Source organism: Pleurodeles waltl, chromosome 10 (genome assembly GCF_031143425.1).
Source record: "Pleurodeles waltl isolate 20211129_DDA chromosome 10, aPleWal1.hap1.20221129, whole genome shotgun sequence".
In the NCBI taxonomy this organism is placed as follows: domain Eukaryota; kingdom Metazoa; phylum Chordata; class Amphibia; order Caudata; family Salamandridae; genus Pleurodeles; species Pleurodeles waltl.
The window spans coordinates 76472630-76487078 of record NC_090449.1 but is presented as its reverse complement, the minus strand read 5'-3'; the positions used below and the strand labels follow the sequence as shown (position 1 = coordinate 76487078).

The window sequence follows — 14449 nt, the reverse complement described above, 5'->3', positions numbered from 1 at the left end:
GCTGTGAGGTGATAAAAGTAGGGTCCGTGGGCGGTGCTTTATATTTTTTTCTCCACCCTTGCAGTTATCGCTCTACTCTTGACAGGTTCTTTGAAGATCTGTTTTGCATGCCTTAGCATTCCTGGAAGCATAGGTAGGCTTTGGTAGGAGCTATGGGTGGAGGAGAGGGTGTTGAAAAGGAAGTCATCCTCGACAGGTTCTGCGTGTAACGACACGTTATGGAATTCTGCTGCCCTAGCTACCACCTGTGCATACACTGTGCTGTCCTCAGGTGGTGAGGGCTTGGTAGGGTACGACTCAGGACTATTGTCTGATACTGGGGCGTCGTATAGGTCCCAAGCGTCCTGGTCGTCTTGGCTCATGGTGGTATGAGCCGGTGAATGTGACGGAGTCTGTGCCGGTGATGTGTGAGTTACAGGTGGAGGAGAGGGTGGCGGAGTTACCTTCTTCACCATTTTTTGTGGTGTTTGTTCTTGTGTTTGGAACTCGAGTCTCCTTTTTCTCCTGATTGGGGGAAGAGTGCTGATCTTCCCTGTCCCACTTTGTATGAAGATCCGCTTTTGTGTGTGGTCTACATCAGTGGTCTGTAACTCTTCTTCAAATCTGTGTTTGCGCATTTGAGAGGACAGTGATTGTTCCTCTGTATATGAGCTGGCAGTTGGTTCAGTTGCTGGTCGTTTTGGCACCGAAACTGTGTCTCTGCTTTTTTTCGGCTCCGAGGAGAATTTTTTCTTTTTCGGCGTCGAGCTTTCTCGGCGTCGATCTTCCTCAGTGCCGCTGTCTCTGCGTCGAGCAGCTTCGGTTCCACTGTCTCGGCGTCGATCTTTTTCGGCAGCACTTTCTCGGTCCCGAGATGGCTGCGTGCCTGTGTCTCGACCCGAGTCGGACGATCTCGGCACCAGTTCGGCCTTTTTCGGTGCCGATGGACGGTCACCTACTTTATGGGTTGAGCCATGGCCTGTTGGCAGTGGCGTCCCCTGGGCCTTGTCTGTTTTCTTGTGTGGTGCTTGCTTCGACGTCTTACTCACGGTTTCTTCTACGTCGAATTCCTCCGAGTCCGATTCATGGATGGAGAAGGCTTCCTCTTCTTCTCCTTGTCCCTCGAACTCTCGGTGTCCTGTCGGCGTGGACGCCATCTGCAATCTTCTGGCTCGCCGGTCACGGAGCGTTTTTCGGGACCGAAACGCACGACAGGCCTCACACGTTTTTCTTGTGCTCGGGCGACAGGCACAAGTTACAGACCAAATGTTGGTCTGTATATGGATATTTATTGTGGCATTTAGGACAGAATCGGAACGGGGTCCGTTCCATCAGTGTCGATGTTACACGCGGTCGGGCTGACCAGGCCCCGACGGGGGATCGAAATTACCCCAAAGGGTTACCGGAGCTCTTCACGATTCGGTGTCGATTCTATTCTTACCCAATACCGACGTAGTTTTCCGAAGTTAAGACTATCTTTCCGTCCCGAAACCCGGAGCGAAAAGGAACACGTCCGAACCCGATGGCGGAAAAAAAACAATCTAACATGGAGTCGACGCCCATGCGCAATGGAACAAAGGAGGAGGAGTCCCTCGGTCTCGGGACTCGAAAACACTTCTTCGAACAAAAACAACTTGTAACACTCCGACCCAACACCAGACGGCGGACTATGCACAACATGTGTATCTGCAGCTACACATGCCATCGAACACATTGTTTCTCCAAAGGTTTCTTGCTTACCTTTTGTACCTCCAGCTCCCTCTTTTGTTGGGTTGTCCACCTCTGCTTCCTCCACGAGCAGACCTCCCACCAGGTCTGTTAAACCGATCAACTTCATCGTAATCTTCCCCGCCTACAACACCTGAAAGAGATGTACTTTTTTTAACTAAAAATATACAATTGCATCTACACATATCTCCAAGCAAGCAAAGACAGAAAGACCCTTCCCTCTTGAAACACATAAATAATGATGCAAGTTACTGGAGTATAGTAAAGTCCTTTCAGGTGCATAATTGGGTCTATGCTACAGCGACACAGTCTACGTGAGGAATTTTAGTAAAATGGGTTTGCTTGAAGAGAGAAAATGTTGTGTATTTTGATACTAAAAATTATTATTGTCTATTTTTAGCAACTTAAGATACATCAGCACTAAAAAGCCGAATTGGAAAACAGTTGAAAAGAATGGCAAAATATTAAAAGTTACCAGAAGTTGCAAACAATCACCAATAGGACCACATGAACAAAATCTTATAGGAAAGGGATTATGGTATTTAAACTTATGCTTATCTACAAAATGTAAAATTATCCTAGTTATTTATTCAAGATGAACTTACTCTGGGCAAATTCCAACAACAGTAATTGCAGGTACCTCAGGGCCCCAAATTTCTGGGTCTGCAAATCCCAAACCAATGATTCTGGGCTCTGAAACACTGAACCTCTCTTTCATACTTTGGGTGCAGGCAGCATTGTTTTTAGCCAAAACACTGCATGTGACAGAGTGGATAATGCTCCCCTTGTTCAAGTTTAAATCAGAGAAGGTTTAAGCCTTCCCTGAGTTAAGTTTGTCACCAACGTGCTGACAAGCCTTTTTTCGACACAGCACTCCAGGCTCAGGAGTCACTACCCTGACTAAATAGAACTCCCATTGGGGGTATATAACCACAATTTGGAGAGGACTTAATGACGAAGCATGCCACACAGCATGGATGACAGTCCAGCGTTTTTAGAAAAAGTATATCATACTACTATAATAAGGTAAAACGTAGATTAAAATACACTTGAAACCTAGTTTTGAGCTACAGGACCAGGTAACTGTTGAGTTTATTCACTGTCCATCAGCACCATCTCTATGTACACTCTTTTAAACACAACACTTACCTTTGTCTTTTGAACAACAAGGATCTTACCTTCGTTCCGTCGCTGGTGCCGGGAGGCGTAGTTGAACTGAAGATCAATCTGTCTATTCTGCCGGGCCTCAGCGCGATTCTTGCTGTGGCAGCTGGTTTTGTGTGCTTTGTAGTCTATTTCGCTCCTGAAGGCATGTGTAAACTGTTCAGTGCTGCAGCTGCCCTCCTCACACAGAAAATGAGATTCTCTGAAATGTTCGCGAAGGTAATCGTAGTCGCTGCAAAAGGACAAATTCAACCATTATTTTATAATAACCTCTGGTTCAAAGATGTTTCTAACACATGCAAGGAAATAATAGAATGAAAAAAGATACTTCCTTCTAAATAAAGGTTTGTAGTTGTCATCTATCCTAGATTCACCTACTGTGTTGAGGTTTACATAGCTTCCACCTGGAATGTCAGGTTTTTTACTTTAAGGTTTTTAAACATAAGCTAAAAAGGAACATCCTTAGCCAAAGATAGGTCACTATACATTTAGCTTTGCAGATCTCTCAAAGGTCTTTAACAGACACATTTTGAGTTTAGGCCTATTTATGGCAGCACCCAGGCCAATACATCCATATAAAGTAAAAAAACAACAACAGTATGACGCCTCTTGCTACCTTGAAATGGGACTGAGAAAAAGGAAAGGGAGAGGGGGTCACTGGCTGCCAAATTTCAGGTGTTCGAGTTGGAAAATATGTTACAGAAAGTGCAGTAAAAATATAAAAGAACTGGATGATACAGAGATCTTATGTTGTGGGCCAGTCACTGGCCAAATATCTGGTGATTGGAACTTCATCTGTGATATACTGTACTGCCTTTTACGAGACAGAATGTTCCAAACACAGGATCACAAAATAACTTGTCAGCAAGTTATTATTAGAGCAACTTGCCATATATTATTTTTTAAAGATCACATTCCAAAATGAACCCTTTCCTTTGCCACCCATCACTTAATATCCAGAGAAGCAAAGATTTAGAAAAGACTGCATTATTCTGTAACATGTTCAACAAGGTGTATATTGTATGCTATGGCTTGAGGTCAGAGTATGCATTTCTATTTCCAGTTTAATTTTCTCAGCAGCTTAATACATATAACTATCAACATGGCTAGACTACATGTACCATGAGTCTTTTAGAACTTGTAACACCATCACCAATAAAAATGCTTCATGCTCTTTAAAGCATTATTATATGAAAATTCTGCAAATTACAAATATGAGAACCAATTAATCTGAGTTTGTTAAAAAGTAAATTGTAGACACTGCCCTAAGCTCTGATTTATTTGTTCTGTTGGACTTTTTTGCTTATGCAGGGTCAACCCCAATCATTTTGCCTCCTACCTCCTATTTTTTTCTGACCTGTTGCTGTTGGCTTTTGAGCTCTGAGCACTTTACCACTGCTAACTAGTGCTAAAGTGCATATGCTCTCTGTGTAAATTGTATGTAATTGGTTTATCCATGATTGTCATATTTGATTTACTAGTAAGTCCCTAGTAAAGTGCATTAGAGGTGCCAGGGCCTGTACATCAAATGCTACTAATAGGCCTGAAGCACTGGTTGTGCCACCCACATAAGTAGCTCTGTAATCATGTCTCAGACCTGCCACTGCAGTGTCTGTGTGTGCAGTTTTAACTGTAAATTTGACTTGGCAAGTGTACCCACTTGCCAGGCGTAAACCTTCCCTTTTCTTACATGTCAAGACACCCCTAAGGTAGGCCCTAGGTAGCCTCAAGGGCAGGGTGCAGCGTATGGTTAAGGTAGGACATATAGTAATGTGGTTTATATGTCCTGACAGTGAAATATTGTTAAATTCAATTTTCACTGTTGCAAGGCCTGTCCCTCTCATAGGTTAACATGGGGGCTACCTTTAAATCTGATTAAAGTGTAGATTCCCTTTGGGAGCGGATGGACAAGTGGAGTTTAGGGTCTCTGAGCTCACAATTTAAAAATACATCTTTTAGTAAAGTTGATTTTAAGATTGTATGTTTGAAAATGCCACTTTTAGAAAGTAGGCATTTTCTTGCTTATACTATTTCTGTGACTCTGCCTGTTTGTGGATTCCCTGTCTGGGTCAGTTTGACAGTTGGGCTTGTTGCACATCACACTAGACAGTGACACAAAGGGAGCTGGGGTGTAGCCTACATATCCTGATGAGCCATCTGTGCTAGCAGGGAGGGGAGGAGTGGTCACTCACACCTGAAAGGGCTATGCCTGCCCTCACACAATGCAGTCTCCAACCCCCTGGTGAGTGTCTGGGGCCTGGCCTGGGCAAGACAGGATTTCACATTCAAAAGAAACTTTACTTTGAAGTAGGCCTACTTCAAAGGAGAAATTGGGTATAAGAAGGGCACCCAAAACCACAGACTTTAGAAACACTTCTGGAACCAAGAGGAACCTCTGTCTGGAGAACAGCTGAATAGCTGAGGAAGAAGAGCTGCCCTGCCTGTGACTGTGCTTTGTGGAGCTATCCTGCAGTTGCTGATTCTGCCAGAGTAAGAGGGCAAAGACTGGACTTTGTGTGCCTTCCATCTTGTGAAGAAATCTCCAAGGGCTTGAGTTAGAGCTTGCCTCCTGTTGTTAGAAGTCTCAGGGACAGCAAAGACTTCTCTCTGTCAGCACCTGGAGTCTCTGGAGAGACTCCCTGTGGTGCCCATCCAGTTCCAGGGACCCTGAAAGGAGAAGCTGCCAGCCTAAAGACAAGAAAATGCACGCACAGAGCGCCGTGCGGGGAAAAGATTGGCGCGACTCCGATCTGCGGCTGAAAAAATGACACTCGCAGGAAACGCAACCGAAGAATCGACACACTGAGCAGGCGAATCGACGCAAGGAGCAGTAGAAACGACGCGCAGCTTCGCTGTCGGACGCTGGGAGATCACAACCTGTGCTGCAGGGTTTTCAGATCATTGTGGGGCTGCATTTCTGACTCACGTACCACTGTGCAGAGTTATTTTTGACGCACACCAGGTACAAGTTCACGCTAGCAGCGCTAGTGTGTGTTTAAAACTACTTAAATACTCTTTTTGCATTTTTATTGATAACTTGACTTGTGGATTTTTGTCGTTTTGGTCTTGTTTTGTTTGGATAAATATTTCCTATTTTTCTAGACCTCTGTTGTGTCATTTTGTAGTGTTTTCATTAAGGTACTGTGTGTGTTGGTACAGGTACTTTACACCTAGCACTCTGAAGTTAAGCCTACTGCTCTGCCAAGTTACCAAGGGGGTAAGCAGGGGTTAGCGGAGGGTGATTTCTGTTTTACCCTGACTAGGGTGAGGATCCTTGCTTGAACAGGGGGTAACCTGACTGTCAACCAAAGACCCCATTTCGAACATGTTCATTTTGCCCATATAGCTGGAGAAGATAACCATAGGAAAGCGCATATTGAATTCCCAATTCTTTACGCAAAGCTCTCCAAAACTTGTGAGATATTTAATTTCTATCAAAATCAGAAAGACATAACACATCAGTCAAGAAACACTTAGCCACTTCTTCACGTTGGCTCAGTTGATTAAAGGTGAATATTGGGGCATCTCTGAAAAAGTATCTACTATAACAATGGTCACACAATAGTCTTCTGAAAGTGGAAAATCTACAGAAATCATATGCCGCAGTTCAGGGGCTACCGTTAATGACTGCAGGTATCAGAATATACAGATTTATGCTGAGCACACACTGGAAAGCCCAGAAAAAAAGTGCTGAAAATCAGAATGCACAGTGAGCCACCCAAAAAGTTATAAGAGAGCATCCATAACTAGTCTCCATTCTTCTATGAAGAGAAATGGCCAGGTCATGGCACATTTTTGTCACAACCAACTGCAATACGTGGGCCGGAACAAAAATAGGTTTAAGGTTAAAATACAATTCATATTGTTAAACTACAGAGGTCTTTATATAAAAATAATCTTCAGTACCTTCATATCCATCTGATTTTCAATCATCTTACCTTTGTCTAAACCACTGGCTTATAGGAAATTAGAGGATGATCATAAGTGAGTGATGGTTTAGGTCAGTGACACAATACAGTATCTCCAAACATTTTCTTTATATCAGGAAATAAGAAGATAGAGAATCATACTGGACAAAAAAAACGACATGCCAATGAGGTTTGGTGACTACTTCTGCAATTATGTTTTGCCTGATGGCCTGTTCAAACTGCAAATGGTTCTCTAGTATGCCTCTCCACTAACTGCAAGCCATGTTTGTAGCTGAATGTTCTCTTTCAAATACTGAACAGTTATGTTCAGATTCAGACACTACATGGCATAAGTAAGAGACTGGCTGTTTTTGTTAATCACATTCTAGATCTTGTAGTAGATCTGCTCCAACAGCTCAGCCAGCGGTGTTTAAGGAAATTTCTTTGAAATAAGAGGATGACATAAATGGGTGCTTGATTACACCTTTAAATGTAATAAAGCCTTCCCAGCTTGACACTTGCAGTTAAAACCCTTTGTCATATTCTTTTTCAAAACACGACTGTTATCACTAGTTAACTCAGCAAAGTTCATGATGAATGGATGGTAGAACTTTGTAAATATAAGGAACTCTTGGTCTCCTTAATGTTTGTAGGCGAAGGGCAACCACAAATTGCCTTACCTTTTCTAGATCTACTGATAAGTTGGAGACATTCAATCGGAACACAAGAGACTAAACTACTTTCTTAAACTTACACTTCTCAGGTTTGCAAGATAAATTATATTGCTGAACACCAAGTCATGTGTGTTTGATGTTGATCATCAGTCTTTCGGAACACAGCAATGCCACTCTAATATAGAAATAAACTGAATCAAGATTATCTACGAATACTGAGCAACCGATGTGCTGAAAGAAGGCAGGAGCACATCACAATTCAAATGCATTACACAATATCTAGTAAGCAAAAGAACATTTTCCACTCATTGCATTTTTTTATTCCCAGCAGAGGGGCGCTTCTTAAATTAAATTGTATGCTCCACAGATGGGCTTCCGAAATTTCCTTAATAAGAGGCACTGAATCATATTGTGTTTTAAGTCTTTATAATCAATATAATGTTGAACAATGTGGTCTTTTGTAGATGCAACAAATAATGGTTCTCAGCAGATGAACGTGGTACAATTAAACTATCCTTTACATTCATATGAACATAAGCTGCTGAAGATCTCAGTTTCCACCATCAAGGAATAAATACTTCCAAAAGGAACAATGGCTCAAGAATCAGTTCATATTCTACAATCATACTCCCTGTGAGGATAAACAAACTTCAGGCCATGTAAACACTGGACAAAAAGTATGGTACTGCAGTGTTACTAACAAAAAGGCGCTGAAGATGTATATTAGAAGTGAAGTCTCCCAGTTGAAATATACATTGTGCCTCTTGAATCAAGGAGTTCCAAAAATAACACCATAATAAGCAGCGGCAATAATGTCAAAATATAGTATGGCTAAATGATCTCCAAATGAGACTTGTAATGAAACAGAATTCTAGTATATTGCAGCAATAGGTTAATTCACTTCAGGAGTCTACTTAACTCTCTTACGTAAGGGTATTATTTGTGGCTCATTCATGATCAATAAAACATTCCACATCCACCACAATCGAACAAAGCAAAAGTGTTACAAAACCTTTGTTCTTGTGTTCTTATAATAATTGCTTCAAGGAACAGATGTTGATCAGTATTATTCACAGAGGAGTCAATACAAGGGAATTCATCTTCTGCTCAGAAGGTGACAGAGTGTCTGCATAGTTATACTGAGGGCAATTAATACAGGCTTAAATCGGGTTCTGCTTTGCCATAATATAAACACAGTCCTGTGTTACATCAATGATCTCTTTCTCAGCAAAGGAACATTCAAATTGTAACTGTACAGGCTCTTCTTGAAAAAAGCCCCCAGAAATTTCCATCCTTCCAGATATAAAAACTCTAGGAAAATCAACATGGCCTTCTGAGACTTCCTTCTTTCCTGCAATCCTTGTACAATCTGCAAGATTAAAATCAGTAAGTTAAAAAAAAAAAAAAAAAAAAAAGAAAAGACAGCTGCACAAATCAAATGCATTTGTCCCCAATTTCTTTCCTCAGACCATATCAAGAGAGCATCATCTAAGGCATTTCAACCCAAGTAGTTTCAGCTGCCAACTAACTAAAAAGAGACACACAAAGTCACTACATACAATCCACTTAGCTGGGTATAACAAACTTCAGCAGAATCCTCCAAGTCACAACATTCAAGCATCTAATTAAATGCTAGCAAGAAAGTACTATAAGAGTGTAGATAAGTATTCAAATTAGTTACTAACAGAGTATCTCAAATTAATGCTGACCCAGTAAGGCAATTACAGAAGGCACCTCCTTTGACTTGGGCTTGTCAAAACTGTGGGATGAAAGGCAAAATGCCCATAATAAAAAACAATAATTATCTTAACTTCACTGGATCCCCACAAACACAGGGGGCACTAGAAGGGTCGACTGGGATGTTGGTAGCCCATGACAACTGGGTCTGCTTTAACACTGAATTCTCATGGTACAATTGTTGTAACTCCATGCTAAGTCCTGGAAAGGAGCCACAGTGTTAGGTCTTGTGCTAGGTTCTGTGAAAGATACACAAAATTACCAAACAAATGGAGTGTGTCACAATTTGTCAAGGATACAACTTGGAGGTATGTAAAGTTGTTTCCTTGACCACCCTAGGAAAGGGCAAACCAACAGAGGAGCAAATGTGTCCATATTTACAGAATAGTAAATGTGGAAGGTGTCAAGTCTACTTAGAAGGGTCCAATTTAGGAGGAAAACCTACAAAGGGGAATATTATTGGGAAACAAGTAGCTCTTGATTGAAGATTTGTATTAGAGAAATCAGCAACGGACATCCTCCTCCTGACATCATGAAGGATGAGAAAGCCAAAAAGAATCCAGACAAAGGAGAGAAAGTCAAAAAGGTAGAAGCAAAACTCTGGGGAACAAATAGTAGCAAAGGGCAATAAACATGGCAAAAAAAACAAGGAAAGTAATGTGTAGTGCCACATCTAGAACTTGCGTAAACCTCCTTTATATCATCACAGGAAAACCTATGTTCTGCCCCGGGTTTGAAAGCTCTGTTAACCGTTTATAAGCAACCCACCAGCTTTGAGAGGGGTGTGTAAACGGCTTAACCATGCCTCCTTTCTGAAAATAATGCAGTTGTACTAGGGACACAGAAAAAAATCCAGAGTTTGATATCTCGGTCTGCTATTCAGACTGGGGCTCCTGCTAACTCACAGAAAACCCCTCTGGGTTGCCATGACCATTGGGACCCAAGTGTTGTTCAGGCAGTGTGGTCACTCAGCATAAATATATTTGCGGTATCTCCGACCACGCTACCTGTAAATACAGAGCACGACCCATCCAGAACCCCCTCTGGGTTGCCATGAGCATGGAGACCCAAGGGTGGTTCAGGCAGTGTGGTAACTCGGCATACGACATTTGCAGTATCTCAGATCACACTACCTGTCAATACAGACTAAGACCCACCTCCTTCGGCCAGTGAAGGTCCTGTTGTAAATTCCCAGTTCTTTCTCCGCACAGTTAAAATAATACAATTAACAGGTCTGATCTATTTAGTGTGAAAAACATACTAAAAGCTAATCATCCTTTAATGGTGTATTTTTATTACACTATCTTACAGTCTTTAGACAGGTAGGTTGTTACTAGAAATCTCAGATTACGTATTAGGAAAGCGCTCCTGTGTAGGTTTCATCATCTGCCAACTTTAGGTGAGAAGATTGACAATGCAATAATCCTTAACAGAACATCTTACAAGAGGTACATTATTTAGCCAACTATAATTTTGCGAATATTTATAATCTGAGTATTGTTTAGCTGTGTGTGTTGTAAGGTAGTTTTAATTGTCTGACAGGCAAACAATGTTGTCTGCCTGCCTCTTGTAATAATAATAATTAAAAAAATGTTAGAATATACATACATGGAGAACTGTGCAGTGCCATTCACTAGCTGCTTCTGCCAATGACAACCCAAAGCATTGGGCAATGGAGTAGACCACTTTAGCAACTGACTCTATTGCATTGTTAGTGATGGCATTTTGCCTTTTCGCATATATATTTAACCTGCTCTGCAGCAGGACAAAGGGAAGTTGCCTCCAGTAACTAGTTTTCTACCCAAGGATCAAGGTCAACTACATCCATGAACTTTAAAAGCAACCAAGTAGCTGAAAGCAGTTGCAATGGAAGAACTGAAAATTGGAAAGGACAGTTCCACATAGAGAATCAAAGAAGCTTTCTGTGGCACTGAAAGGGAGTAAGCCTCGTCCAAGGTGCCATAAAATAAGGGAAATCATTTCTGTTTTAAAGAACTCCACTGGGTCCCTCTCAAAACCCAAATAAACTTCAAAATTGCCTGCAGCAGATACAATACACTTCACCTAAAATATAAACGCTAACCTATGGGATGGAAAGGAAAGACACTTTATACAAAACAAAAATCGTAACCGAAATCCACACTCTGCCCCACTGAAAAGGAAAAGAAGAAAAAAAAAACTTTAAGAGACTTCTCAATTTTTCTGCCCCACATCCACTCAGCAAAAAGCTCAGAATCAATTCAAAGTTGCAAGCCTGAACCACGAGGGTCTAAAACTCCCTTGCTTACACTACACCTACAGACCAAAGAATGATCTCCATGTAGCTTCACCAGTTCAGCTGTCATTCTAGTTTGCTGTACACTGTTACATGTTGTCCATGTCACTAAATCTGCACTATATTGTTATCGGTACAACACAAATAATAAAATACAATTTTCTGATGTCTTAGCACACTATCAAAATTCTTTGTGACAATATCCTCTAAAATTTGCTTTGTATTCTTTGGGTGTTTCCTCAGTGGCCTGAGCTGTAGAGGTCCATAAGCTCACAGTCTAAAAGTATCATTTTATTTATTGAAACTCCCTCCCAGCAGGTAAAGAGCTAACTTCACCATAACACCCCTCAGTACATGTGGGTAAATCCCTCACCTCCAGTCAGCACATTCAACCTAAATCACTCAACTACATTCAGGCATCTGCATGCAACACCTTCCCCACAATACAAAACCAGAGGACTGTAAGAATAACATTTAACATCCAGTTACCCCTAGCATATGAAAATCAAATCCCTTCTAACTTTGGTCTCCTGGTGCTCTGGAAAAGTAGAATGCACTAAATCAGTCATTTCCAGCTTGCGCACATTAAGCCTAACAAATCTCTTTTAGAACAAAACAATACTGACTAACCCAGCAGAACACTCTCCTTTAAAGTGTCTGCAGATTACGTCACAGCACTTAACCCAACCCGAACAGACTACAAAATAAATCATTACCTGTTCTTAAGTACAACGTAAGGCCATCAGAACCTAAACTGAACCACTCCATCATAACAGATGACATTTAAATCTCACTATCCTCCTGGAGAATAGGCTTCATCATGCAAATGAAACACTAGGCACTCCTATCAAATACAAGATACATCGTACCACTCTATTGTTGAAACACAAAAACTGTCCAAATTATGCAGGCTTATTTCCTTCACCGCAGCGCAAGCACAGATTAAACATCACTGAAAAATCCCATGACATACAGTTTATTACCTCCCTTCTCTCAGTTGATGGAAACTTATCCCAATCAGTCCCCCTTCCTGCAAGAAAAACAGCCTTGCCGCCTAAAAGACTTCATGCTAAAAGTTATTCCTCTCTTCACCACATTCTGATTAAATCTGGGTAATCCCCCTAAGACTTCAACTGCCACCACATCCTCTGAGGACTCACACAATCAAATGCTTACTCTTCACTAAACGCATGCAGATTAAACAGCAACTGACTGGAGGACAAATTCCAGAAATTAAATTATATTGCATAATATCCGTTCCCCTGCACGAAGCCCCATCCCAGTATAACAAGTAAAAGCAAACCAAGTGTATTGTTCAGCTTGTAATTTGTCAGTCACCCAAAGTGAACAGTGGTTAATAGAATAAGATGAACACTGCTAGTTGAGATACTCAATCTGCCCCACAGCAACCACAGTCTGTGGTAGTTATTGTCTTATAATTAAAAGACTGCCAGGTATTGTATATAGAACTATCAATACAAATCCAAAAAGCTGTAAATAATGAAGACACAGTAAGACAATATATGTTGCACTAGCCTGACTAAAGAAGGTAGAGAAACACTAAAAAGGGGCGTAGGGCATGTGGTCCATCATTTGGTACAAAATCTACCAGGGAAGCTCACAACCAATCTACTAAATGTTCTGGAAACAAAAGAAAACTGTCATTTTGAGGAAATTATTTGGCAGCAAGTATTGTACAGGTGCTCAAAAAAACAGGGACTACGTGCCCGTCACCCAATATAATATAATATAAAACTTTCCTTACTTTCGTTATAGAAAGTTTCAATTTTATTAAGGGCACAGGGCGAGGATTATGCTGTCCTTCTTTGCTTTAATTCTAACAGCAGCTATCACAGAAAAACACAACTAGAACTCCCATGAACATCGGGATAGATTTCATACAAATGCACCAATCAGCACGTTCCCAGTCCATAAAGGTTGCTGTCCTTTTGTTTTGTTCCTTTTTCTCCAAACTACGAGCAGCCAGAGTCATCCACTACTCCCGTTTGCCCGAATCGTTACCTAAGAAACAAAAGAGGAACTAAGCAGTCCGACCAAAACTGGAACTACTGCATGAGATAAGTAACCCAAGAGGACATATACACATTACCAATTTCAAGCAATACATTGGAAATTTCGATATGGAGCTTTACTTATACGAGGGATGGTTGCTCCCCGACCCCAGGTGGGAAAATCCTTACCTCCGTGTCCTTAATAGGATTTAAACTTTCCGTTATGAAAGCTACAAAATATTATATTCTATGTCAGGACCGGAGGCGAGGATTATGCTGTTCAAAGCTTACATGCCACCAAAGATGCCATAGAATGGAGCGGCTTAAAGTAAAAATGCTTAATGAGAGTCTGAAGACCAATCAGCTGCACTTCCAGGCGAGAATCCCAACGTAAATGCTTTAGAGGCCATGGCCCGTCTGGTGGAGTGGGTGCCAAAATACAGGGTGTTGATACCAGTCTCTTGCATGGCCCACCTCAACTAACGGGTGATTGTCGGGGAAGAGACTGTCTTGTGAGGCTTAGTGAGAGCAATGTGAAGTTGACCTTCCACTGGGGGACGAAAGTCTTCTGTCATGGCCTTGTAAGACTTAACACACTTAACGACAAAAAGCTTCGGAGAACTCCGAAAAGCCGGATAAGAGATTGCCCTGGAATCTGTGTTCGTACCCCTTGACAGGTAGAAGGTAGGAGTGAAAATCCTGCCTGTGATATTCAGGGCTCGGACATCCGAAACCCTGCAGCAAAATATCAAGCATAGGAGTGATGCCAGCTTGGCACGAAAGTCGCTAACGTGAGAAATATATATTATTCAGCCAAGAGAGAAAAAGGTTCAGTAAGATGTTTACGTCCCAAAGAGATGAATAATGTGGAGCTGGGGAGATGAGCCCATCAGAGACGTTTTCGAGTAAGTTGGTGTTCTCCCACCAGGTAACCATCAATGGGAGGGGGCTGCCAAAAGTGCGGAACGGAAA

At 41.6% G+C, this 14449-nt stretch overlaps 1 protein-coding gene across 1 annotated transcript in view; it reads right to left on the bottom strand.

Moving 5' to 3' along the window:
- ZNF598 (zinc finger protein 598, E3 ubiquitin ligase) overlaps positions 1-14449 on the bottom strand; it is a 125802-nt gene that overhangs the window by 63727 nt on the left and 47626 nt on the right. The window contains exons 5-6 of the mRNA XM_069209775.1: positions 2886-3103; positions 1720-1840 (exon numbers count right to left, since the gene is read on the bottom strand). Of these exons, the coding sequence (XP_069065876.1) occupies positions 1720-1840; positions 2886-3103 (339 nt within the window). The remainder of the gene's footprint in view (positions 1-1719; positions 1841-2885; positions 3104-14449) is intronic.